Source organism: Procambarus clarkii, chromosome 39 (assembly GCF_040958095.1).
Source record: "Procambarus clarkii isolate CNS0578487 chromosome 39, FALCON_Pclarkii_2.0, whole genome shotgun sequence".
Taxonomy (NCBI): Eukaryota; Metazoa; Arthropoda; class Malacostraca; order Decapoda; family Cambaridae; genus Procambarus; species Procambarus clarkii.
Genome location: NC_091188.1, coordinates 3512681 through 3537680, shown reverse-complemented (window position 1 = coordinate 3537680; position 25000 = coordinate 3512681). Strand labels below are relative to the sequence as shown.

General features: G+C 48.8%; 1 protein-coding gene across 1 annotated transcript in view; it reads left to right on the top strand.

Moving 5' to 3' along the window:
- Fbxl7 (F-box and leucine-rich repeat protein 7) overlaps positions 1-25000 on the top strand; it is a 327726-nt gene that overhangs the window by 219269 nt on the left and 83457 nt on the right. The window contains exon 4 of the mRNA XM_069338307.1: positions 7279-7326. Within this exon, the coding sequence (XP_069194408.1) occupies positions 7279-7326 (48 nt within the window). The remainder of the gene's footprint in view (positions 1-7278; positions 7327-25000) is intronic.

The following is a 25000-nucleotide window of genomic DNA, read 5'->3' as shown; positions in this document are numbered from 1 at the left end:
TATTCCAGGATTGGTCTGACATAAGTGTTATTACAGGGTCCTGAACGATTCCTTACACAAGTTTCTAAAGGCAGTTCTTATGTTGGCCAGTTTCGCATATGCCGCTGATGATATCCTTTTGATGTGGGCGTATGTGTGTGTGTGTGTGTGTGTGTGTGTGTGTGTGTGTGTGTGTGTGTGTGTGTGTGATGCTGGCCCCGCTAGTTAATAAGATCGTCATACCATCAAGATGAGCACGATGACTGTTGGGATCAAATGTAATTCTTATGTCGGGTCACTCTTACGGAAGACTGAGTCCGTGTCGGGGCTCCGCTGCCGCCTCCACCTCCTCGCTACTCACCTACACGTACCCACCTACATGTACTCACCTAGCGTGTATTAATCTGGACTATCAACACGTCAAATTCCGTATTTGAGGAACCTTTGAACAGCGTGTTCAGACCCCTTCCTTCCTGCAGTTCTTGGGCTGATCATTCCTAAGTCTCCACCTTCGCTTTCCTCACCCTTGGGAGAAGCCTTGTTGGATCTTATATGCCGTAATCATGGCTCCTCTTCCTTCTTCTTCTTCCTCTGTGGATGTGGTCTTACCTGGCTGGTTGGTTGACTGGCTGGTTGGTTGACTGGTTGGCTGGTTGACTGGCTGGTTGGCTGTCTGGTTGACTGGCTGGTTGACTGACTGGCTGGTTGACTGACTGGCTGGTTGACTGTCTGGTTGACTGTCTGGTTGACTGGCTGGTTGATTGACTGGTTGATTGACTGGTTGGTTGGTTGACTGGCTGGTTGGTTGACTGGCTGGTTGGTTGACTGGCTGGTTGGTTGACTGGCTGGTTGGTTGACTGGTTGGTTGGTTGACTGGCTGGTTGGTTGACTGGTTGGTTGGTTGACTGGCTGGTTGGCTGTCTGGTTGACTGGCTGGTTGGTTGACTGGTTGGCTGGTTGACTGACTGGCTGGTTGACTGACTGGCTGGTTGACTGACTGGCTGGTTGACTGTCTGGTTGACTGGCTGGTTGATTGACTGGTTGATTGACTGGTTGGTTGGTTGACTGGCTGGTTGGTTGACTGGTTGGTTGGTTGACTGGCTGGTTGGCTGTCTGGTTGACTGTCTGGTTGACTGGCTGGTTGACTGTCTGGTTGACTGGCTGGTTGGTTGACTGGTTGGCTGGTTGACTGACTGGCTGGTTGACTGACTGGCTGGTTGACTGTCTGGTTGACTGTCTGGTTGATTGACTGGTTGGTTGGTTGACTGACTGGCTGGTTGACTGTCTGGTTGACTGGCTGGTTGGTTGACTGGTTGGTTGGTTGACTGGCTGGTTGGTTGACTGGTTGGTTGGTTGACTGGTTGGTTGGTTGACTGGCTGGTTGGTTGACTGGTTGGTTGGTTGACTGGCTGGTTGGCTGTCTGGTTGACTGTCTGGTTGACTGGCTGGTTGACTGTCTGGTTGACTGGCTGGTTGGTTGACTGGTTGGCTGGTTGACTGACTGGCTGGTTGACTGACTGGCTGGTTGACTGACTGGCTGGTTGACTGTCTGGTTGACTGTCTGGTTGATTGACTGGTTGGTTGGTTGACTGACTGGCTGGTTGACTGTCTGGTTGACTGGCTGGTTGGTTGACTGGTTGGTTGGTTGACTGGCTGGTTGGTTGACTGGCTGGTTGGTTGACTGGTTGGTTGGTTGACTGGCTGGTTGGTTGACTGGCTGGTTGGTTGACTGGCTGGTTGGTTGACTGGTTGGTTGGTTGACTGGCTGGTTGGTTGACTGGCTGGTTGGTTGACTGGTTGGTTGGTTGACTGGCTGGTTGGCTGTCTGGTTGACTGGCTGGTTGGTTGACTGGTTGGCTGGTTGACTGACTGGCTGGTTGACTGTCTGGTTGACTGGCTGGTTGATTGGCTGGTTGATTGACTGGTTGGTTGGTTGACTGGTTGGTTGGTTGACTGGCTGGTTGGTTGACTGGCTGGTTGGCTGTCTGGTTGACTGTCTGGTTGACTGGCTGGTTGGCTGTCTGGTTGACTGGCTGGTTGGTTGACTGGTTGGCTGGTTGACTGACTGGCTGGTTGACTGACTGGCTGGTTGATTGACTGGTTGATTGACTGGTTGATTGACTGGTTGGTTGGTTGACTGGTTGGTTGGTTGACTGGCTGGTTGGTTGACTGGCTGGTTGACTGGCTGGTTGATTGACTGGTTGATTGACTGGTTGATTGACTGGTTGGTTGGTTGACTGGTTGGTTGGTTGACTGGCTGGTTGACTGTCTGGTTGACTGGCTGGTTGATTGACTGGTTGATTGACTGGTTGATTGACTGGTTGGTTGGTTGACTGGCTGGTTGACTGTCTGGTTGACTGGCTGGTTGATTGACTGGTTGATTGACTGGTTGGTTGGTTGACTGGCTGGTTGATTGACTGGCTGGTTGGTTGACTGGTTGGTTGGTTGACTGGTTGGTTGGTTGACTGGTTGATTGACTGGTTGATTGACTGGTTGATTGACTGGTTGGTTGGTTGACTGGCTGGTTGATTGACTGGCTGGTTGGTTGACTGGTTGGTTGGTTGACTGGCTGGTTGGTTGACTGGCTGGTTGGTTGACTGGTTGGTTGGTTGACTGATTGGTTGGTTGACTGGCTGGTTGGTTGACTGGCTGGTTGGTTGACTGGCTGGTTGGTTGACTGGCTGGTTGGTTGACTGGTTGGTTGGTTGACTGGCTGGTTGGTTGACTGGCTGGTTGGTTGACTGGTTGGTTGGTTGACTGGTTGGTTGGTTGACTGGCTGGTTGGTTGACTGGTTGGTTGGTTGACTGGTTGATTGACTGGTTGATTGACTGGTTGATTGACTGGTTGATTGACTGGTTGGTTGGTTGACTGGCTGGTTGGTTGACTGGTTGGTTGGTTGACTGGCTGGTTGGTTGACTGGTTGGTTGGTTGACTGGCTGGTTGGTTGACTGGCTGGTTGGTTGACTGGCTGGTTGGTTGACTGGCTGGTTGGTTGACTGGTTGGTTGGTTGACTGGCTGGTTGGTTGACTGGCTGGTTGGTTGACTGGCTGGTTGGTTGACTGGCTGGTTGGTTGACTGTCTGGCTGGCTGACTGGTTGGTTGACTGGCTGGCTGGTTGACTGGCTGGTTGGTTGACTGGTTGGCTGGTTGACTGGTTGACTGGTTGACTTCGGGCAGAGATGGACGTGTGTTTAACTGTCTCTCTGGCCTACCGGCCGCCCCCCTTGACAACCCAGTCAACCAATTTACACAAACCTATTTCTCAACTATCAATTTCCTGACCATTTATTTATTTAAATATCTGTTTCCCCGCTAGCTATTCCCAGACTCCCTATTTCCTGGCTACCTATCCCTAGACTCCCTATTTCCTGGCTACCTATTCCCAGACTCCCTATTTCCTGGCTACCTATTCCCAGACTCCCTATTTCCTGACTCCCTATGCCTAGACTCCCTATTTCCTGACTACCTATCCCTAGACTCCCTATTTCCTGGCTACCTATTCCCAGACTCCCTATTTCCTGACTCCCTATGCCTAGACTCCCTATTTCCTGACTACCTATGCCTAAACTGCCTATTTCCTGACTACCTATTTCCTGATTTTCACATTGTCCCTCCAATTTCCCTGCGACCCATTGGGAGAATAGTTTCAAATCCTCCTTCCCCCCCCTTGACGACATTAATCACTGGCTTGGGGATTGGGGGGATTAGGGGGGGGGAGGTAGCCATTACCCAGATCCTCCCCCCCTCCCCCCTCCACCTCCCCCTCCCCCCTCCCCCTCCACCTCCCCCTCCCCCCATCCCCCCACCCCACCCCATCCCCCCATCCCCCCCTCCCCCCCCACCCCCACCACCCCCCCCCCTCCCCCCCTCTCGCTGCCTCCTACATCTCTAATTGGCCAACTTAACAAGCAAGAGTATACCCTATTATTTGAGGGGCCGGCGTGGTCTCTCTCTCTCTCTCCAAGCCAATCATATCATGGCTCATGATGCCCTATTTGGGGCATGATGTCAGGGAGAGAGGGAGAGAGAGGGAGAGGGAGAGAGAGAGAGGGGGGAGGGAGGGGGGAGAGGGAGAGAGAGAGGGGGGGAGTAGTGAAGTTTCGTGAGTGACAGTTTGTTAGGTTCTCCTTATTGTTGTCATTCCTCCAGGCAACGGGGTCCCTGCAGGAAACGGGCCCCCTGCAGGCAGGATCCCTGGGGAAACCCGACACGTTTGAGGTGGTTGGCCTCGTGTCCCCGTGTGGTGGTGCTGGCGTCCTGGTTGATATTTGGCGCCGTCAGGACACCAAGTGGGGGGCGGAATGGTGCCCCAACCACTTGGACGGTCGGGGGATTGAACGCCGACCCGCATGACGCGAGACCGTCCATCCCCACGTGGTTGGGTTAGGGAGATGTTTATTGGTATGATTTAAATAAAAAAATGACATAAATTGAAAGAAGAATCAGTAAACTGACTGCACTATTTTTGTCCAATTCTTAATTTCAATAAACAACTGATCGAGGTATATTTAACTTTTAAAGTACATATATAAAATATTAATTGAATATATACATATATATATATATATATATATATATATATATATATATATATATATATACATATATACATATATATATATATATATATATATATATATATATATATATACATATATATATATATATATATATATATATATATATATATATATATATATATATATATAAACATCCGCTCTGTATATATACTAGACATGATATAGTATATAGATTGTTGTCGTTGTTGTTTAAGATTCGCTACCTGGAGCCAAAAAGTTCCAAGTAGCACGGACTATGGTGAGCCCCGTATGTGTGTGTGTTTTGTATAGGTATAATAATGGAAGAGATATATGATATGTATAGAATATGAAGATCAGGCAGGCAGTTGGTGGTCAGCCCAAGACCGGTTGTGACTTTATATTTCTGGCAAAGCTGAGTCTTCTGACTGACCACGGAACCGGTTTGGCTCTCCCTCCCCCCCGCCCCCCCCCCCCCTTACCCACTCCTTGAGCACCCCTTCCCCCCCCCCTCCTTATGTATCCTACACAGAGAAACCTGTAAACATTTAAGTGAGTCTCACACATGTGTGTGTGTGTCACAAGTCACATATATGTGTGTGTCAAGTGGCGTCTTAAAAAAAAGAAAACTTCTTAAAGATGAGAAACTTCCAAGACGTATTTTTTTTTTTTTTAATCAAGTTCAAGAACTTTTGGTTCAAGTTCAAGAATGTTTATTGAGACAAAAAAAAATACATTTCAAAGGGATAGAGTAGCTTAGGCTATTTCTACCCCCCCCCCCCCCCCTACTCACACTTTTGGTGAACCACCACAACCACCACCACACCACAACCACAACCACCACAACCACCACAACACCACAACACCACAACACCACAACCACACCACAACCACACCACAACCACAACCACCACAACCACCACCACACCACAACCACCGAAGCAGGTAACCCACAAGGCACCAGGAGCCCGGCCTGGCCACGTTAATAGCGCCATTTACTAAAGAGATTCCTCCATTAATTGAATGGTTTAATATAAGCCTTTTTTTTGGGTTAAGACCAACTCTATAGGAAGTGATTTAATTAGGGTCTGGGGCTCCCAGTTACCGTTGTGATCTGATCAACGAGAGAGAGAGAGAGAGAGAGAGAGAGAGAGAGAGAGAGAGAGAGAGAGAGAGAGAGAGAGAGAGAGAGAGAGAGAGAGAGAGAGAGAGAGAGAGAGAGAGAGAGAGAGTCAGAGAGTCAGAGTCAGAGAGTCAGTGTCTCTGTATAGAGAGCTGGACTCTCTCTCCCTCCCTCACGTCACCTAGGTATTGTTTACAGAACTACGGCCCGGGTTTTATCACTTCCTGTTCGCTTCCTGTTCGCACCCAGCCGCTAGTGTCAACATTGGGGACTGGGCCCGCTGTGTCATGCTGGGCAGGGGGGGGGGAGGTGTAGGATATTGTGTGCACTCACCTGGTTATACTCACCTTGCTGTGATTGCAGGGGTTGAGGTCTGGCTCTTTGGTCCCGCCCTTTTAACTGTTAATCAACTGGTGTATAGGTTCCTGAGCCTATTGGGCTCTGTCATATCTATACTTGAAACTGTGTATGGAGTCAGCCTCCACCACATCACTGCCTAATGCATTCCATTTGTCAACCACTCTGACACTAAAAAAGTTCTTTTTAATAACTCTGTGGCTCATTTGGGCACTCCGTTTCCACCTGTGTCCCCTAGTGTGTGTGTGTGTGTGTGTGTGTGTGTGTGTGTGTGTGTGTGTGTGTGTGTATGTGTATGTGTATGTGTGTGTGTGTGTGTGTGTGTGTGTGTGTGTGTGTGTGTGTGTGTGTGTGTGTGTGTGTGTGTGTGTGTGTGTGTGTGTACTAACCTATCTGTACCTGCAGGATCTTGTTGAACCCCGGCCCAGAACCTTACTCACCCCAATCAACCCACCAAACCAATTGAGTCCGATGCATAGAAATCGATAACATTAGTGCTCCGTTACTTGTCCCAATAATCTTGCGTTTGTGACGCTATCACACCGTAAACACACGCCACCAATTAACTGAGAGGACAGGTTGGGCTGTCACACCTGTAGGCAGGTGTAACAAATGTATATACAAAAAAATATATTAAATTAAAATTAAATTATTAAATTATTAAATTAAAATTAAATTATTAAATTAAAATTAAATTATTAAATTAGTAAATTAAATTAAAATATATTAAAAAATATATTTAATTATTTGCGTGCGCGGAGGGCGGTCGTAGGATAGCCTTGGTTCCTCCGCCCAGCTAAGTAGTCCCTCGGTATATTTAACAATAGTATGTGGAGTTATATGTGTATAACGCTACATATTCCATGTTATGACTGCGCGTTCAAGAACGTGATGTGATTGGCTGTTTTGTTTGAGGTATATCTGGTGTTTGTGTTCTCTGTATGTGGTATATCCGCCGCTTGGGCCTGTGTATGTCTGTGTATAGTTTTTAAATTTTTAAATTTTGCCCCGAGGGGCGAGTTTATTGGGCAGCGCCACTCATCTTGTGAGTGAACATACCGCCATAGCAGAATGTACAACACTTGTGTGTGTATGCGACATACCTCCACCCGCCCCCTTTGCGTCTGTGTGTCCGCTCTTTCGTAATATTAAAATTGCACCTCCTATGTTTTTGTTTTTTGTTCAGTGATAATTTATTAACAAATAAGTTTTGCTTGTTAGATATTTTTGTGATGTCTGAGTGACGATGGTTAACTTAAACTGTTGTGTCTGGCCGCAGGTACGCCGGGAGTGACGGCGCTGCACGACGGATCATCCTGCTGTGAAGGTAATGACTTCTGCCTCTTCTCTATCCCTCTAGCTTCTCTTCCTCTAGCCTCTAGCCTCTATCCCTCTACCTCTCTAGCCTCTCTTCCTCTAGCCTCTATCTCTCTAGCCTCTATCTCTCTAGCCCCTAGCCTCTATCCCTCTGTCTCTCTAGCCTCTAGCCTCTATCCCTCTATCTCTCTAGCCTCTAGCCCTCTATCTATCTAGCCTCTAGCCTCTATCTCTCTAGCCTCTAGTCTCTAGCCTCTATCCCTCTATCTCTCTAGCCTCTAGCCTCTATCCCTCTAGCCTCTAGCCTCTATCCCTCTATCTCTCTAGCCTCTAGCCTCTATCCCTCTATCTCTCTAGCCTTTAGCCTCTATCCTTCTATCTCTCTAGCCTCTAGCCTCTATCCCTCTATCTCTCTAGCCTCTAGCCTCTATCCCTCTATCTCTCTAGCCTCTAGCCTCTATCTCTCTAGCCTCTAGCCTCTAGCCTCTATCTCTTATGCACCTCCATTTCTTATCCATCTCCCCTTCCTCCCTCTACCTAAATTCTTTGCATTGATCTGTTTTTTTAATTCGAGTATTTACATATAATATCTTAGATGGTGGGAGCTACTGCTTGAGTATGTCAGCCTACCTGTGGGGCAGGTGGCCAGGCACCCCAACAGGTGTCACACGGGAGGACTCACCTGTGCCCAACCTATCATTTACTCATTACCCTTCGACCCCCCTTCCCTTCCCCTTCCCATCCCCCCCCCCCATCTCCTCCCCCATCCCCCTCTACCCACTCTCACAGCGCGACACACACGAATACCGCTCTTCGGGGCCCGCCACGGAAGGTGGCAGGTCCCACGGCTCTAGAAGAACGTGGCCAAAGGAACGGCAGAAGAATTGGTGGATTGGTGGATTGTGGCGCTGGTCTGTGGGCGCGGGTCTGTGGGTCAGGGTCTGTGGGTTAGGGTCTGTGGGTTAGGGTCTGTGGGTTAGGGTCTGTGGGTCAGGGTCTGTGGGTTAGGGTCTGTGGGTTAGGGTCTGTGGGTTAGGGTCTGTGGGTTAGGGTCTGTGGGTTAGGGTCTGTGGGTTAGGGTCTGTGGGTTAGGGTCTGTGGGCGCAGGTCTGTGGGTTAGGGTCTGTGGGTTAGGGTCTGTGGGTTAGGGTCTGTGGGTCAGGGTCTGTGGGTCAGGGTCTGTGGGTTAGGGTCTGTGGGTTAGGGTCTGTGGGTCAGGTCTGTGGGCCAGAGTCTGGGCGCGGGAAGGCGCCCTTTGTGTCAGTTGGTGGTGGCCGGGGCTCTATACCTGACGTCACAGGCCAGGTATGCCAGTCTGCGTCATATACCTGGTGTTTTATTGCCCAGGTGGCTCGCCCGGGGCTCCCCCCAGGGCTCCCGGAGCTCCACCGGGGCTCCCGGAGCTCCACCGGGGCTCCCGGAGCTCCACCGGGGCTCCCGGGGCTCCAAATCCACGGCTCTGCTTATACCTCCAAGGCAAAATTTGACGGAAAAAATAATTCCCGTTTTCTGTATTGTGGGGAGACACAACCAATTACAAAATGACGCAAAAACAATTTTTTTTAGTTTTCATAGTGTAATTGGTACCCCCTAATACTAGGTGAAAGTGTAATTGGTACCCCCTAATACTAGGTGAAAGTGTAATTGGTACCCCCTAATACTAGGTGAAAGTGTAATTGGTACCCCCTAATACTAGGTGAAAGTGTAATTACAAATCGCCGCAGATGGCGTGTAAGATATATGAGTCTACCAGAACCCAGTAGGCTCAGGAATCTGTATATATCAGTTGATTGACGGTTGAGAGGCGGGACCAAAGAGCCAGAGCTCAACCCCCCGCAAGCACAACTAGGTGCGTACATGTCAAGACAGCACGGGAGGGGTGAAAGGGTGAATGAGGGTGAAAGTTGTTGTATCTCCAGTCAGAATAATACAGTGTAAAGGTTTTAGAGTTTCTTGAAGCACAAAGATATACCTTTTGGAACACTGTGAGGAGGGAGTGGGGGGACCTCTCACGCCTGTCCTATCCTGGTTGATACCTGGTTGATACCTGGTTGATACCTGGTTGATACCTGGTTGATACCTGGTTGATACCTGGTTGATACCTGGTTGATACCTGATTGATACCTGGTTGATACCTGGTTGATACCTGGTTGATACCTGGTTGATACCTGGTTGATACCTGATTGATACCTGGTTGATACCTGGTTGATACCTGGTTGATGGGGTTCTGGGAGTTCTTCTACTCCCCAAGCCCGGCCCGAGGCCAGGCTCCACTTGTGAGAGTTTGTTCCATCCACCTGTCCTGTCTACCTGTCCCCTCTCCCATTCCTGTTCCACTGCTCCTCCTTCCCATCTGGCTTTCCCACCACTTGAGTCAGTGAACCATCGTCTTAGATGTCCTAATATTCGTATTTGTTACAGCTGCTTCTGCTGTGTCGCAGTTAACTATGGTGGTTGGCGGTTAGTGTGTGTCTCTCTCACACACGTGATCCAGATAACTATGATTATGTCATTAATAATAATAATAATAGTGATTAAATAAATAAATAAAAAAGGCGCCTTTAGCTCCACAGAAATATATGATAATTGTGGGAGATGTTGTTGTGTGTGTGAGTGTGTGTGTGTGTGTGTGTGTGAGTGTGTGTGTGTGTGTGTGTGTGTGTGTGTGTGTGTGTGTGTGTGTGTGTGTGTGTGTGAGTGTGTGTGTGTGAGTGTGTGTGTGTGTGTGTGTGTGTGTGAGTGTGTGTGTGTCAGTGTGTGTGTGTGTGAGTGTGTGTGTGTGTGTGTGTGTGTGTGTGTGTGTGTGTGTGTGTGTGTGTGTGTGTGTGTGTGTGTGTGTGTGTGTGTGTGTGTGTGTGAGTGTGTGTGTGTGTGTGTGTGTGTGTGTGTGTGTGTGTGTGTGTGTGTGTGTGTGTGTGTGTACTCACCTATATGTACTCACCTATATGTGCTTGCAGGATCGAGCATTGACTCTTGGATCCCGCCTTTCGAGCATCGGTTGTTTACAGCAATGACTCCTGTCCCATTTCCCTATCATACCTGGTTTTAAAATTATGAATAGTATTTGCTTCCACAACCTGTTCCTGAAGTGCATTCCATTTCCCCACTACTCTCACGCTAAAAGAAAACTTCCTTACATCTCTGTGACTCATCTGAGTTTCAAGCTTCCATCCATGTCCTCTCGTTCTGTTACTATTCCGTGTGAACATTTCGTCTATGTCCACTCTGTCAATTCCTCTGAGTATCTTATACGTTCCTATCATGTCCCCCCTCTCCCTTCTTCTTTCTAGTGTCGTAAGGCACAGTTCCCTCAGGCGCTCTTCATACCCCATCCCTCGTAGCTCTGGGACGAGTCTCGTTGCAAACCTCTGAACCTTTTCCAGTTTCATTATATGCTTCTTCAGATGGGGACTCCATGATGAGGCGGCATACTCTAAGACTGGCCTTACGTAGGCAGTGTAAAGCGCCCTAAATGCCTCCTTACTTAGGTTTCTGAATGATGTTCTAACTTTTGCCAGTGTAGAGTACGCTGCTGTCGTTATCCTATTAATATGTGCCTCAGGAGATAGATTAGGTGTTACGTCCACCCCCAGGTCTCTTTCACGCGTCGTTACAGGTAGGCTGTTCCCCTTCATTGTGTACTGTCCCTTTGGTCTCCTATCTCCTAGTCCCATTTCCATAACTTTACATTTGCTCGTGTTGAATTCTAGTAGCCATTTCTCTGACCATCTCTGCAATCTGTTCAGGTCCTCTTGGAGGACCACATATGACACAGGGCCACATATGACACAGGACCACATATGACACAGGACCACATATGACACAGGGCCACATATGACACAGGACCACATATGACACAGGGCCACATATGACACAGGACCACACATGACACAGGACCACATATGACACAGGACCACATATGACACAGGACCACACATGACACAGGACCACACATGACACAGGACCACACATGACACAGGACCACATATGACACAGGACCACACATGACACAGGACCACATATGACACAGGACCACATATGACACAGGGCCACATATGACACAGGACCACACATGACACAGGACCACATATGACACAGGACCACATATGACACAGGACCACACATGACACAGGACCACACATGACACAGGACCACACATGACACAGGACCACATATGACACAGGACCACACATGACACAGGACCACATATGACACAGGACCACATATGACACAGGACCACATATGACACAGGACCACATATGACACAGGACCACATATGACACAGGACCACATATGACACAGGACCACATATGACACAGGACCACACATGACACAGGACCACATATGACACAGGACCACATATGACACAGGACCACATATGACACAGGGCCGCATATGACACAGGACCACACATGACACAGGACCACATATGACACAGGACCACATATGACACAGGACCACATATGACACAGGACCACATATGACACAGGACCACACATGACACAGGACCACATATGACACAGGACCACATATGACACAGGACCACATATGACACAGGACCACATATGACACAGGACCACATATGACACAGGGCCGCATATGACACAGGACCACATATGACACAGGACCACATATGACACAGGACCACATATGACACAGGGCCGCATATGACACAGGACCACATATGACACAGGGCCGCATATGACACAGGACCACATATGACACAGGACCACATATGACACAGGACCACATATGACACAGATCCACATATGACACAGGACCACATATGACACAGGACCACATATGACACAGGACCACATATGACACAGGACCACATATGACACAGGACCACATATGACACAGATCCACATATGACACAGGACCACATATGACACAGGACCACATATGACACAGGACCACATATGACACAGGACCACATATGACACAGGACCACATATGACACAGGACCACATATGACACAGATCCACATATGACACAGGACCACATATGACACAGGACCACATATGACACAGGACCACATATGACACAGGACCACATATGACACAGGACCACATATGACACAGGACCACATATGACACAGGACCACATATGACACAGGACCACACATGACACAGGACCACACATGACACAGGACCACACATGACACAGGACCACACATGACACAGATCCACACATGACACAGGACCACACATGACACAGATCCACATATGACACAGGACCTCACATGGCAGATCCACACATGACACAGGACCACACATGACACAGGACCACATATGACACAGACCTACATGTGACCCCTCACATTCCCCAGGGCCTGAAAGGCAAGAACACCACCCAACCATTTTAAATGACGACCTTAACTTTCATACACGTTCATGGCCCTGAAACATCTGACGATCGTCAGTGGTCAGGAACTACTCCCAGGTTCGCCTCCACGGGTGGACAGAGGCGCAGGGGAAGGGTCTAAAACGGGAGAGAGAGCCACGAATAGAGAGGATAGATATATGTAAGAGGTAGGCAGAGAAAGATGGAGGTAGAGGCAAAATTGAGGCATGGGGGAAGAGGGGGAAAGAATGGAAGAGGCAGAGAGGGGGAGGAGGAAGGAGAAATACCAGGTAAGGGAGGGTAAGAGCCCCCCCCTGTGTGTGGGGGAGGGTAAGAGCCCCCCTGTGTGGGGGAGGGTGAGAACCCCCCCTGTGTGGGGGAGGGTAAGAGCCCCCCTGTGTGGGGAAAGGGAGAGCTGACTTTCTCTACCCTGGGATAATCCTAGAAAAACGTGATGGGGGCCGAGGTGCGCCCCGGGTCGCGCGGGAGAAAGCATATGCCACCGTCGGTAACCTCTTGGAAAGTTGTCAGAGAGAAAAAGTGTACATGCATCTCCCGCTGCTGGTCTCTGTGGTGCTGGTGGTAGTGGTAGTGGTGGTAGTGGTGGTGGTGGTGGTGGTGGTGGTAGTGGTAGTGGTGGTAGTGGTGGTGGTGGTGGTGGTGGTGGTGGTGGTGGTGGTAGTGGTAGTGGTGGTCACATTTCTTCAGTTACCCACTTTCCCCCCTTATGTCCTCTCGTCCTGCTTTCTCTGACAATTAATGAGCCTATTGTCCACTTTTTTTCAATTTCCCTCGGTATCTTGGACGTCAGGATCATGTCCTTCATTACCTTACACTTATTGGGATTTAATTCTAACACTCACATGTTTGCTAACTCTTGGAGTTTGTTAAGATCTTATTGCCCGAAATTAAGATATAATATTAATAAGATATTAAGATACAATAATATGAATTAAGATCTTGCCACAGATCTTGCCACATTAAGATCTTGCCATAGATCTTGCCACATTAAGATCTTGCCATAGATCTTGCCACATTAAGATCTTGCCATAGATCTTGCCACATTAAGATCTTGCCACATTAAGATCTTGCCACATTAAGATCTTGCCACAGATCTTGCCACATTAAGATCTTGCCACATTAAGATCTTGCCACAGATCTTGCCACATTAAGATCTTGCCACAGATCTTGCCATAGATCTTGCCACATTAAGATCTTGCCACAGATCTTGCCACATTAAGATCTTGCCACATTAAGATCTTGCCATAGATCTTGCCACATTAAGATCTTGCCATAGATCTTGCCACATTAAGATCTTGCCACAGATTTTGCCACAGATCTTGCCACAGATCTTGCCACATTAAGATCTTGCCACAGATCTTGCCACATTAAGATCTTGCCACAGATCTTGCCACAGATCTTGCCACATTAAGATCTTGCCACATTAAGATCTTGCCACAGATCTTGCCATAGATCTTGCCACATTAAGATCTTGCCACAGATTTTGCCACAGATCTTGCCACAGATCTTGCCACATTAAGATCTTGCCACAGATCTTGCCACATTAAGATCTTGCCACATTAAGATCTTGCCACAGATCTTGCCATAGATCTTGCCACATTAAGATCTTGCCACAGATCTTGCCACATTAAGATCTTGCCACATTAAGATCTTGCCATAGATCTTGCCACATTAAGATCTTGCCACATTAAGATCTTGCCACATTAAGATCTTGCCACATTAAGATCTTGCCACATTAAGATCTTGCCACAGATCTTGCCACATTAAGATCTTGCCACATTAAGATCTTGCCACAGATCTTGCCACATTAAGATCTTGCCATAGATCTTGCCACATTAAGATCTTGCCACAGATCTTGCCACATTAAGATCTTGCCACAGATCTTGCCACATTAAGATCTTGCCACATTAAGATCTTGCCACATTAAGATCTTGCCACATTAAGATCTTGCCACAGATCTTGCCACATTAAGATCTTGCCACATTAAGATCTTGCCACAGATCTTGCCACAGATCTTGCCACATTAAGATCTTGCCATAGATCTTGCCACATTAAGATCTTGCCACAGATCTTGCCACATTAAGATCTTGCCACAGATCTTGCCACATTAAGATCTTGCCACATTAAGATCTTGCCACATTAAGATCTTGCCACAGACGCTATATGTGTGTTAGTAACTTTGCAAGAATGTAAAAATACCAATCTTATGTAATCTGACCAACCCATTGTACCTTCTTGTAAATAAAAATAATTATTATTATTATTATAATTTTTATTATTATTATTATCTGTCTATATGGTGTACAATGGTCTTCGGGTGCTACACTCGACTCATTAGCTGTCAACAAGAGGAGGGGAGATAGAGCCTAAGATGCTCTATTATCTTGAGATGTGTTTTGTTGTCTCAATATACGTACTGGTGCTGGTGTGTCAGCTGGGAACACTGGCAGGTGTGTGGTCACTCCGTCAGGTAGGTCAGTTGTAGGTCACTCCGTCAAGCAGGTCACTCCGTCAAGCAGGTCACTCCGTCAAGCAGGTCACTCCATCAGGTAGGTCAGTTGTAGGTCACTCCGTCAAGCAAGTCACTCCGTCAAGCAGGTCATTCCGTCAGGCAGGGTACTCCGTCAGGCAGGTCACTCCGTCAGGCAGGTCACTCCGTCAGGCAGGTCACTCCGTCAAGCAGGTCACTCCGTCAAGCAGGTCACTCCGTCAGGCAGGTCACTCCGTCAGGCAGGTCACACCGTCAGGCAGGTCACTCCGTCAAGCAGGTCACTCCGTCAAGCAGGTCACTCCGTCAAGCAGGTCACTCCGTCAGGCAGGTCACTCCGTCAGGCAGGTCACACCGTCAGGCAGGTCACTCCGTCAAGCAGGTCACTCCGTCAAGCAGGTCACCCGTCAGGCAGGTCACTCCGTCAAGCAGGTCACTCCGTCAAGCAGGTCACTCCGTCAGGCAGGTCACTCCGTCAGGTAGGTCACTTGTAGGTCACTCCGTCAAGCAGGTCACTCCGTCAAGCAGGTCACTCCGTCAAGCAGGTCACTCCGTCAAGCAGGGTAGTCCGTCAAGCAGGTCACTCCGTCAGGCAGGTCACTCCGTCAGGCAGGTCACTCCGTCAAGCAGGTCACTCCGTCAGGCAGGTCACTCCGTCAGGCAGGTCACACCGTCAAGCAGGTCACTCCGTCAAGCAGGTCACTCCGTCAAGCAGGTCACTCCGTCAAGCAGGTCACTCCGTCAGGCAGGTCACTCCGTCAAGCAGGTCACTCCGTCAAGCAGGTCACTCCGTCAGGCAGGTCACTCCGTCAAGCAGGTCACTCCGTCAAGCAGGTCACTCCGTCAAGCAGGTCACTCCGTCAAGCAGGGTACTCCGTCAAGCAGGTCACTCCGTCAAGCAGGTCACTCCGTCAGGCAGGGTACTCCGTCAGGCAGGGTACTCCGTCAAGCAGGTCACTCCGTCAAGCAGGTCACTCCGTCAAGCAGGTCACTCCGTCAAGCAGGTCACTCCGTCAGGCAGGGTACTCCGTCAAGCAGGTCACTCCGTCAAGCAGGTCACTCCGTCAAGCAGGTCACTCCGTCAGGCAGGGTACTCCGTCAGGCAGGGTACTCCGTCAAGCAGGTCACTCCGTCAGGCAGGTCACTCCGTCAGGCAGGTCACTCCGTCAAGCAGGTCACTCCGTCAGGCAGGTCACTCCGTCAAGGAGGTCACTCCGTCAAGCAGGTCACTCCGTCAAGCAGGTCACTCCGTCAAGCAGGTGACCCTCACCACGACTACGATGAAGGAAGGTGTATGATAGTGTTTACCTAATAGTGCTTCCTACCTCACAATCCCTGTGCCAAGAGATACATCACCACCAGTGTCCACGCGACACATCACGACACATAGTGAGAGCTGCCTTTTTTTTTTGCTACACACATACACACACACACCTGTTACAATAACCTGTTACTCTCCATGCTAAATCACCAAATATTAAAGAAATTTTAACTTGTAGTTCAAAATTTGCAGAATTGATATGTTCTCAATATAGCAAAAAAAAGAGTACGGTACTTTCCTGTTGTTATTGCATGGGATTAACTTACAAAAAACTGGAGATTTCTACAGATTCCGGGAAAGATGGAGCCGCTCCTCCCTCACTATGATAACTGGAAGAATTAAGAGACATTTCTAGTTGGAAGTTATCCAAGGTGGATGGACTTGTGTGAAAGGTCTCGTCTCCTGGGTCGTGTGGTTGTCGTCTCCTGGGTCGTGTGGTTGTCGTCTCCTGGGTCGTGTGGTTGTCGTCTCAAGGGTCGTGTGGTTGTCGTCTCCTGGGTCGTGTGGTTGTCGTCTCAAGGGTCGTGTGGTTGTCGTCCGTCTCTTCCTTAAGGGTCGTGAGGTTGTCGTTGTCGTCCGTCTCTCCCTCAAGGGTCGTGTGGTTGTCGTCCTCCTGTTCCTCAAGGGTCGTGTGGTTGTCGTCCTCCTATTCTTCCTCAAGGGTCGTGTGGTTGTCGTCCTCCTGTTCCTCAAGGGTCGTGTGGTTGTCGTGCGTCTCTTCCTCAAGGGTCGTGTGGTTGTCGTGCGTCTCTTCCTCAAGGGTCGTGTGGTTGTCGTCGTCCTCTTCCTCAAGGGTCGTGTGGTTGTCGTCGTCCTCTTCCTCAAGGGTCGTGTGGTTGTCGTGCGTCTCTTCCTCAAGGGTCGTGTGGTTGTCGTCCGTCTCTTCCTCAAGGGTCGTGTGGTTGCCGTCGTCCACCTCTTCCTCAAGGGTCGTGTGGTTGCCGTCGTCCACCTCTTCCTCAAGGGTCGTGTGGTTGTCGTCCTCCTCTCCCTCAAGGGTCGTGTGGTTGTCGTCCTCCTCTTCCTCAAGGGTCGTGTGGTTGTCGTCCACCTCTTCCTCAAGGGTCGTGTGGTTGTCGTCCTCCTCTTCTTCCTCAAGGGTCGTGTGGTTGTCGTCGTCCTCTTCCTCAAGGGTCGTGTGGTTGTCGTCCTCCTCTTCTTCCTCAAGGGTCGTGTGGTTGTCGTCCGTCCCTTCCTCAAGGGTCGTGTGGTTGCCGTCGTCCACCTCTTCCTCAAGGGTCGTGTGGTTGTCGTCCGTCTCTTCCTCAAGGGTCGTGTGGTTGTCGTCCTCTTCTTCCTCAAGGGTCGTGTGGTTGTCGTCCACCTCTTCCTCAAGGGTCGTGTGGTTGTCGTCCACCTCTTCCTCAAGGGTCGTGTGGTTGTCGTCCACCTCTTCCTCAAGGGTCGTGTGGTTGTCGTCCACCTCTTCCTCAAGGGTCGTGTGGTTGTCGTCCACCTCTTCCTCAAGGGTCGTGTGGTTGTCGTCCACCTCTTCCTCAAGGGTCGTGTGGTTGTCGTCGTGGTCACAGCCACAACTGGTCGTCAAGATGATCTGGAATTCCATCTTTCATACCCCTCCACTTCTCAGCTGTCGTTCCATCTCAAAAGACATGGTCAACAGAACCACGACCTCCCTCCACTAAACATACTAGGCAGGCCCTCATACACTTCGTGAGTAAGAAGACACCCAACTTACTAATAAAGAACAATTACGACCCCTAAATGTCAAGTTTGGGCCAGATTCACGAAGCAGTTACGCGAGTACTTACGAACGTGTACATCTTTCCTCAATCTTTGACGGCTTCGGTTACATTTATTAAACAGTTTACAAGCATGAAAACTTACCAATCATCTGTTGTTATTGTTATAAACAGCCTCCTGGTGCTTCGGAGCTCATTAACTGTTTAAATAATTGTAAACAAAGCCGTCAAAGATTATGAAAAGATGTACAGATTCGTAAGTACTTGCGTAACTGCTTCGTGAATCTGGCCCCTAAGGACTTTATTTGTCCATTTGGGGAATTGTCAGTATATTGTCCAACGATCTCAATATATAGACAAGACGACAGCATCTCTCTGAAAACAGGTGACAATGCACAATTAAGAAGGCGCTTTCAAGGAGTATATATATATGTTCTCTACACACAACCAGAGGATATCCAGAGGATGTCCTGCTATCCATCACCAGAGGATATCCTGCCCAGCAACACCAAACCAACCGACGCATAACCCACTGATCCGTGATGAGCTCAGAAGTAACACAACCTGTTACCCCCTAGTGACCGTAGAAGGCCACATAACTGTTACATAAATTAGAATACAGTATTACATGTTACTGGTCCAGTCTCTGCTATAGGTAATGAAGTTTGTAACGAAATGTGTGTGTGGCGTGTGTTTGAGTGAGTCAGGTGGCGTGTGTTTGAGTGAGTCAGGTGGCGTGTGCTTGTTTGAGTGAGTCAGGTGGCGTGTGCTTGTTTGAGTGAGTCAAGTGGCGGGTGCTTGTTTGAGTGGGTCAAGTGGCGGGTGCTTGTTTGAGTGGGTCAAGTGGCGTGTGCTTGTTTGAGTGGGTCAAGTGGTGTGTGCTTGTTTGAGTGGGTCAAGTGGTGTGTGCTTGTTTGAGTGGGTCAAGTGGCGTGTGCTTGTTTGAGTGGGTCAAGTGGCGTGTGCTTGTTTGAGTGGGTCAAGTGGCGTGTGCTTGTTTGAGTGGGTCAAGTGGTGTGTGCTTGTTTGAGTGGGTCAAGTGGCGTGTGTTTGTTTGAGTGGGTCAAGTGGTGTGTTCTTGTTTGAGTGGGTCAAGTGGTGTGTGCTTGTTTGAGTGGGTCAAGTGGTGTGTGCTTGTTTAAGTGAGTCAAGTGGCGTGTGTTTGTTTGAGTGAGTCAAGTGGCGTGTGCTTGTTTGAGTGGGTCAAGTGGTGTGTGCTTGTTTGAGTGGGTCAAGTGGCGTGTGCTTGTTTGAGTGGGTCAAGTGGTGTGTGCTTGTTTGAGTGAGTCAAGTGGCGTGTGCTTGTTTGAGTGGGTCAAGTGGCGTGTGCTTGTTTGAGTGAGTCAAGTGGTGTGTGCTTGTTTAACACGTTAAATGTGCGTGTTTGTTTGACAGGTTAAGTGTATGATTGTTTGAAAGAGTGATGGCACTCAATCTAGAAAGAAAATCAGGCTTGGTTTGAGAAATTTGTGAGTGTGACATTTTGAGTGTGTTGGACTTGTTTGAGTGCAAAAAAAGAGTTTGATAGTATGTATGGCTTTGTTTATATGGCGGTGTGAGATGTTGTTTTTTAATGTTGTCTTTGTTTGTTAGTTGTTTGAATAAGTGTGAAGAGTTGTATGAGAGATAACATTACATTTAAGCTTTAAGGTTTTCCTTGAAAGAGAAAATGGAAATGAGATGAAAATGGAAATGAGGAAAATGAAAAAAAAGCATGTTGAGAACTTCAATGGGAAAGGAGGCTTAGGGATACCGGAGAGATTAGATGATTGGAAGGAGGGAGAGAGAGAGAGGGAAAGAGAGAGGGAGGGAGAGAGGGAGGGAGGGAGTGTGGCCCATATCATTACCCTGGGCCTGGCCCTTGACGTGTTGTCTACCCTGGATGTTACATAATAGTTACGACACGTAATGAGATGCCTGCCAGCGGCTAACGGCGAAAAATGTCCCACTCCTTCGCAACACACACACACACACACACACACACACACACACACACACACACACACACACACACACACACACACACACACACACACACACACACACACACACATAGCTTTCTGTCTTACACATTGAGTATTAATTATCGTCGCCGCTCTAAGTTTTGGAGCAGTGAGTAGAGGCCTGGAGGAAGGCACAGGGCTCCCAGCGAGCACACCGTAGGAGGAACACTACAAGACATGAGTGACCACGTAACAAGTCAACTCGAAGAAACTGCAGGAAGGTTGAAAGTGAGAGAAGGTAAAGCAGATGTAGTTTACATGGACCTGAACAACGGTCGTAGTCTGCTGTCTGCTCTTGTGTCGAAGCTGTAGCGTCTTGAGGAGCATTAATCCAGCGCTCACCAGAGGGCGCGTGGAGGCAAGAATGAGAAGCATAACATTAGAGGTGTAAATACTCTAATAGAGGTGTAAATAATACTAGAGGTTAAAGGTGTAAATACTTATTTGCGACTTATTATTCAAATGAAGAAAGGCAAGTATGATAACAAGGACTTGATAACTCACCGCGTTGAGCTGCTCAGGTTCACGGGGAGGGGAATGTGTACCTTCCAGGCACATGTAGGTGAACACACACATGTAGGTGAACACACACATGTAGGTGAACACACACATGTAGGTGAACACACACATGTAGGTGAACACACATGTAGGTGAACACACACATGTAGGTGAACACACACATGTAGGTGAACACATATGTAGGTGAACACACACATGTAGGTGAACACACACATGTAGGTGAACACACACATGTAGGTGAACACACACATGTAGGTGAACACACACATGTAGGTGAACACACACATGTAGGTGAACACACACATGTAGGTGAACACATATGTAGGTGAACACACACATGTAGGTGAACACACACATGTAGGTGAACACACACATGTAGGTGAACACACACATGTAGGTGAACACACACATGTAGGTGAACACACACATGTAGGTGAACACATATGTAGGTGAACACACACATGTAGGTGAGTGAGTTGCGTTATGAGGGTGGAGTTGTTAGCGTAGCACAGGATAGTTAAGTGAGCGTTGTTCGGGTCTAATGGCATCTCACTCACTTCAGGGCTCCTCACGCTTCATGGGAACTTGACCTTGGTGTAGTGGAGGGTAATGATGTGGCTTGCTTGCTTGTTTGCTTGCTTGCTTGCTTGTTTCCTTGCTTGCTTGCCTGTCTGTCTTGCTTGCCTACCAGACCTGCCCCGAAATGCCTCGTGCAATAAGTTTACCTAGCCGTTTACCTAGCAATTTGGCTGCTAGGCTTTGACTGCTGCTTAGTCCATTGTCTACGTAACTGGATTGTTACCTGTTTAATTGGCTGGCATATTGCTGTTTATATCCACCTAAACTCATATATAATATATATATATATATATATATATATATATATATATATGTATGTATGTATGTATGTATGTATGTATGTATGTATGTATGTATGTGTATGTATGTATGTATGTATGTATGTATAGCCTACGTTTGAAACAATCCCTATAGTCTCTTTGAGATAACTATAAATCCTAATCCACCTTAAGATCATCCCCTTAAGAGTCAAGATATATAGAATGCCACCGCCCTCCCCTACTATTAACCACTTGAAATGCATACAAGAAAAAAAAAAGAATGCAAAAAAATGTTGTTTAACATGAACGACCCTTAGTAAAATCGGATTGTGGTTCCCATACTTAACCTGTGCCTTTTTTTTAATGATGTAAACAAATGGGTTCCGCGACTATCTTCTTGAGGTTATCTTGAGATGATTTCGGGGCTTTAGTGTCCCCGCGGCCCGGTCCTCGACCAGGCCTCCACCCCCAGGAAGCAGCCCGTGACAGCTGACTAACACCCAGGTACCTATTTTACTGCTAGGTAACAGGGGTGTTAGTCAGCTGTCAGGGGTGAAAGAAACTCTGCCCATTGTTTCTCGCCGGCGCCTGGGATCGAACCCAGGACCACAGGATCACAAGTCCAGCGTGCTGTCCGCTCGGCCGACCGGCTCCCATCTCTCACTATCAAGTAACTTTTGTCCACAATGGACGTTAAGATAATTGGACGATATGTCGAGGCTACCCTGGAAACACAAACCGAAACTGTCTCTATTTTTCGCTTGTTACAACTTGTAATAAAGTTGTTACAGCTTGGCTTAACGTGTTTATGACGTATTAAAACGTTGTTACAACTTGCTATATTGGTTGTTATAACTGGTTAGGTGTTAAAACTTGTTCGAACGTTGTACCAACGTCGTAGTTTTGGTGTGTGTTTGGCGTGTAGTGATCTATCTTTTATTTTATTTAGCAAGTGATTTATCATCTTTATTTGTCCTTTAAACCCCCCCCCTCCCCCCCCCCCCAGGCACCACATTGGTAACCCTCCACGACTCAGGCACTCTGCTCCACTTTAATGATTTATTAAATATGCGAGACAGTGGTTGAGCCAGTCTTAACGTTCTTCAAGCACCCTGGTCAATGCTTCGTTGGGCCCCTGGTAGGCTACCAGGCTGGCTGGTTGTGTGGTAGGCTACCAGGCTGACTGGCTGTGTGGTAGGCTACCAGGCTCGCTGGCTGTGTGATAGGCTACCAGGCTGGCTGGTTGTGTGGTAGGCTACCAGGCTGGCTGGTTGTGTGGTAGGCTACCAGGCTGGCTGGCTGTGTGATAGGCTACCAGGCTGGCTAGCTGTGTGGTAGGCTACCAGGCTGGCTAGCTGTGTGGTAGGCTACCAGGCTGACTGGCTGTGTGGTAGGCTACCAGGCTGGCTAGCTGTGTGGTAGGCTACCAGGCTGGCTGGCTGTGTGATAGGCTACCAGGCTACCTGGCTGTGTGGTTGGCTACTAGGCTACCTGGTTGTGTGGTAGGCTACCAGGCTGGGGCTGGCTGTGTGATAGGCTACCAGGCTACCTGGCTGTGTGATAGGCTACCTGGCTGTGTGATAGGCTACTAGGCTGACTGGCTGTGTGGTTGGCTACCAGGCTGGTTCGGTGTGTGGTAGGCTACCAGGCTACCTGGCTGTGTGGTAGGCTACCAGGCTGGGGCTGGCTGTGTGATAGGCTACCAGGCTACCTGGCTGTGTGATAGGCTACCAGGCTGGGGCTGGCTGTGTGATAGGCTACCAGGCTGGGGCTGGCTGTGTGATAGGCTACCAGGCTACCTGGCTGTGTGGTAGGCTACCAGGCTGGCTAGCTGTGTGGTAGGCTACCAGGCTGGCTGGCTGTGTGATAGGCTACCAGGCTACCTGGCTGTGTGGTTGGCTACTAGGCTACCTGGTTGTGTGGTAGGCTACCAGGCTGGGGCTGGCTGTGTGATAGGCTACCAGGCTACCTGGCTGTGTGATAGGCTACCTGGCTGTGTGATAGGCTACTAGGCTGACTGGCTGTGTGGTTGGCTACCAGGCTGGATCGGTGTGTGGTAGGCTACCAGGCTACCTGGCTGTGTGGTAGGCTACCAGGCTGGGGCTGGCTGTGTGATAGGCTACCAGGCTACCTGGCTGTGTGATAGGCTACCAGGCTGGGGCTGGCTGTGTGATAGGCTACCAGGCTGGGGCTGGCTGTGTGATAGGCTACCAGGCTACCTGGCTGTGTGATAGGCTACTAGGCTGACTGGCTGTGTGGTTGGCTACCAGGCTGGTTCGGTGTGTGGTAGGCTACCAGGCTACCTGGCTGTGTGGTAGGCTACTAGGCTGACTGGCTGTGTGGTTGGCTACCAGGCTGGTTCGGTGTGTGGTAGGCTACCAGGCTACCTGGCTGTTTGGTAGGCTACTAGGCTGACTGGCTGTGTGGTTGGCTACCAGGCTGGTTCGGTGTGTGGTAGGCTACCAGGCTACCTGGCTGTGTGGTAGGCTACTAGGCTGACTGGCTGTGTGGTTGGCTACCAGGCTGGTTCGGTGTGTGGTAGGCTACCAGGCTACCTGGCTGTGTGGTAGGCTAGCAAAGGTGTTATCTTGAATGGGATCTGACGTGTCCACTGCTTGACTTACTCTTGAGGCCAGGGGGGGGGGGACACCAGGAGCACCTTCTCAACCTTTATAAGTTCCTCAAACTTCTCAAAAGCTGTTGGTTGACCTTGCATGGTCGAGCATCTGGTCTTAAACCCCGTTTTCTGTGTGTGTGTGTGTGTGTGTGTGTGTGTGTGTGTGTGTGTGTGTGTGTGTGTGTGTGTGTGTGTGTGTGTGTGTGTGTGTGTGTGTGTGTGTGTGTGTGTGTGAATCGAACAAGAAATATTGTAAGATTGTGTTCCATTCTTGTCAGTTTTGGAAGACTTGAGGATTAGTTCGTTACATTTTTCCCCACCTCTCACCCTGGAGGTCTGTATCACATCCTATGTATACTGTATACAGCCTACAGTATACAGTAGGCTACTGTATGCAGTCAAGGCCAGGTGAAGGCACTATACATCACTGGCTCACCTTACCCCCTCGTCCAAGAATGCACCTTGCAACTGGATATTCTCACGAGGAAGAGGAAAAAAACATAAGAAATTGAAATTCAATATTTTTATCTGCGCGCATCGCATTCGCTGAAGCCTAATGTCCACCTTGAGTTTCCGCCATCAGCGTTGCCACTTTTTTGTTTATTTTAGCCCTTTTTCTGTGCCGGTCATATGACCATTTGGCGCTCACCTCCTCTGTGGTAAGGGGGGGGGGGAGGGGGGGATTCAGTCATAATAATTTTGAATATAAGCGTTTAAGAAAGGCGTGTTTCAGATGTTTAGTGTGCAACCTGCCCTCTTAAAAAGAACGTCGCTTTTGGCCGTTTGCCAGTATGGCCGAATATGGACTAATTTGAAAATGAAAATAAATT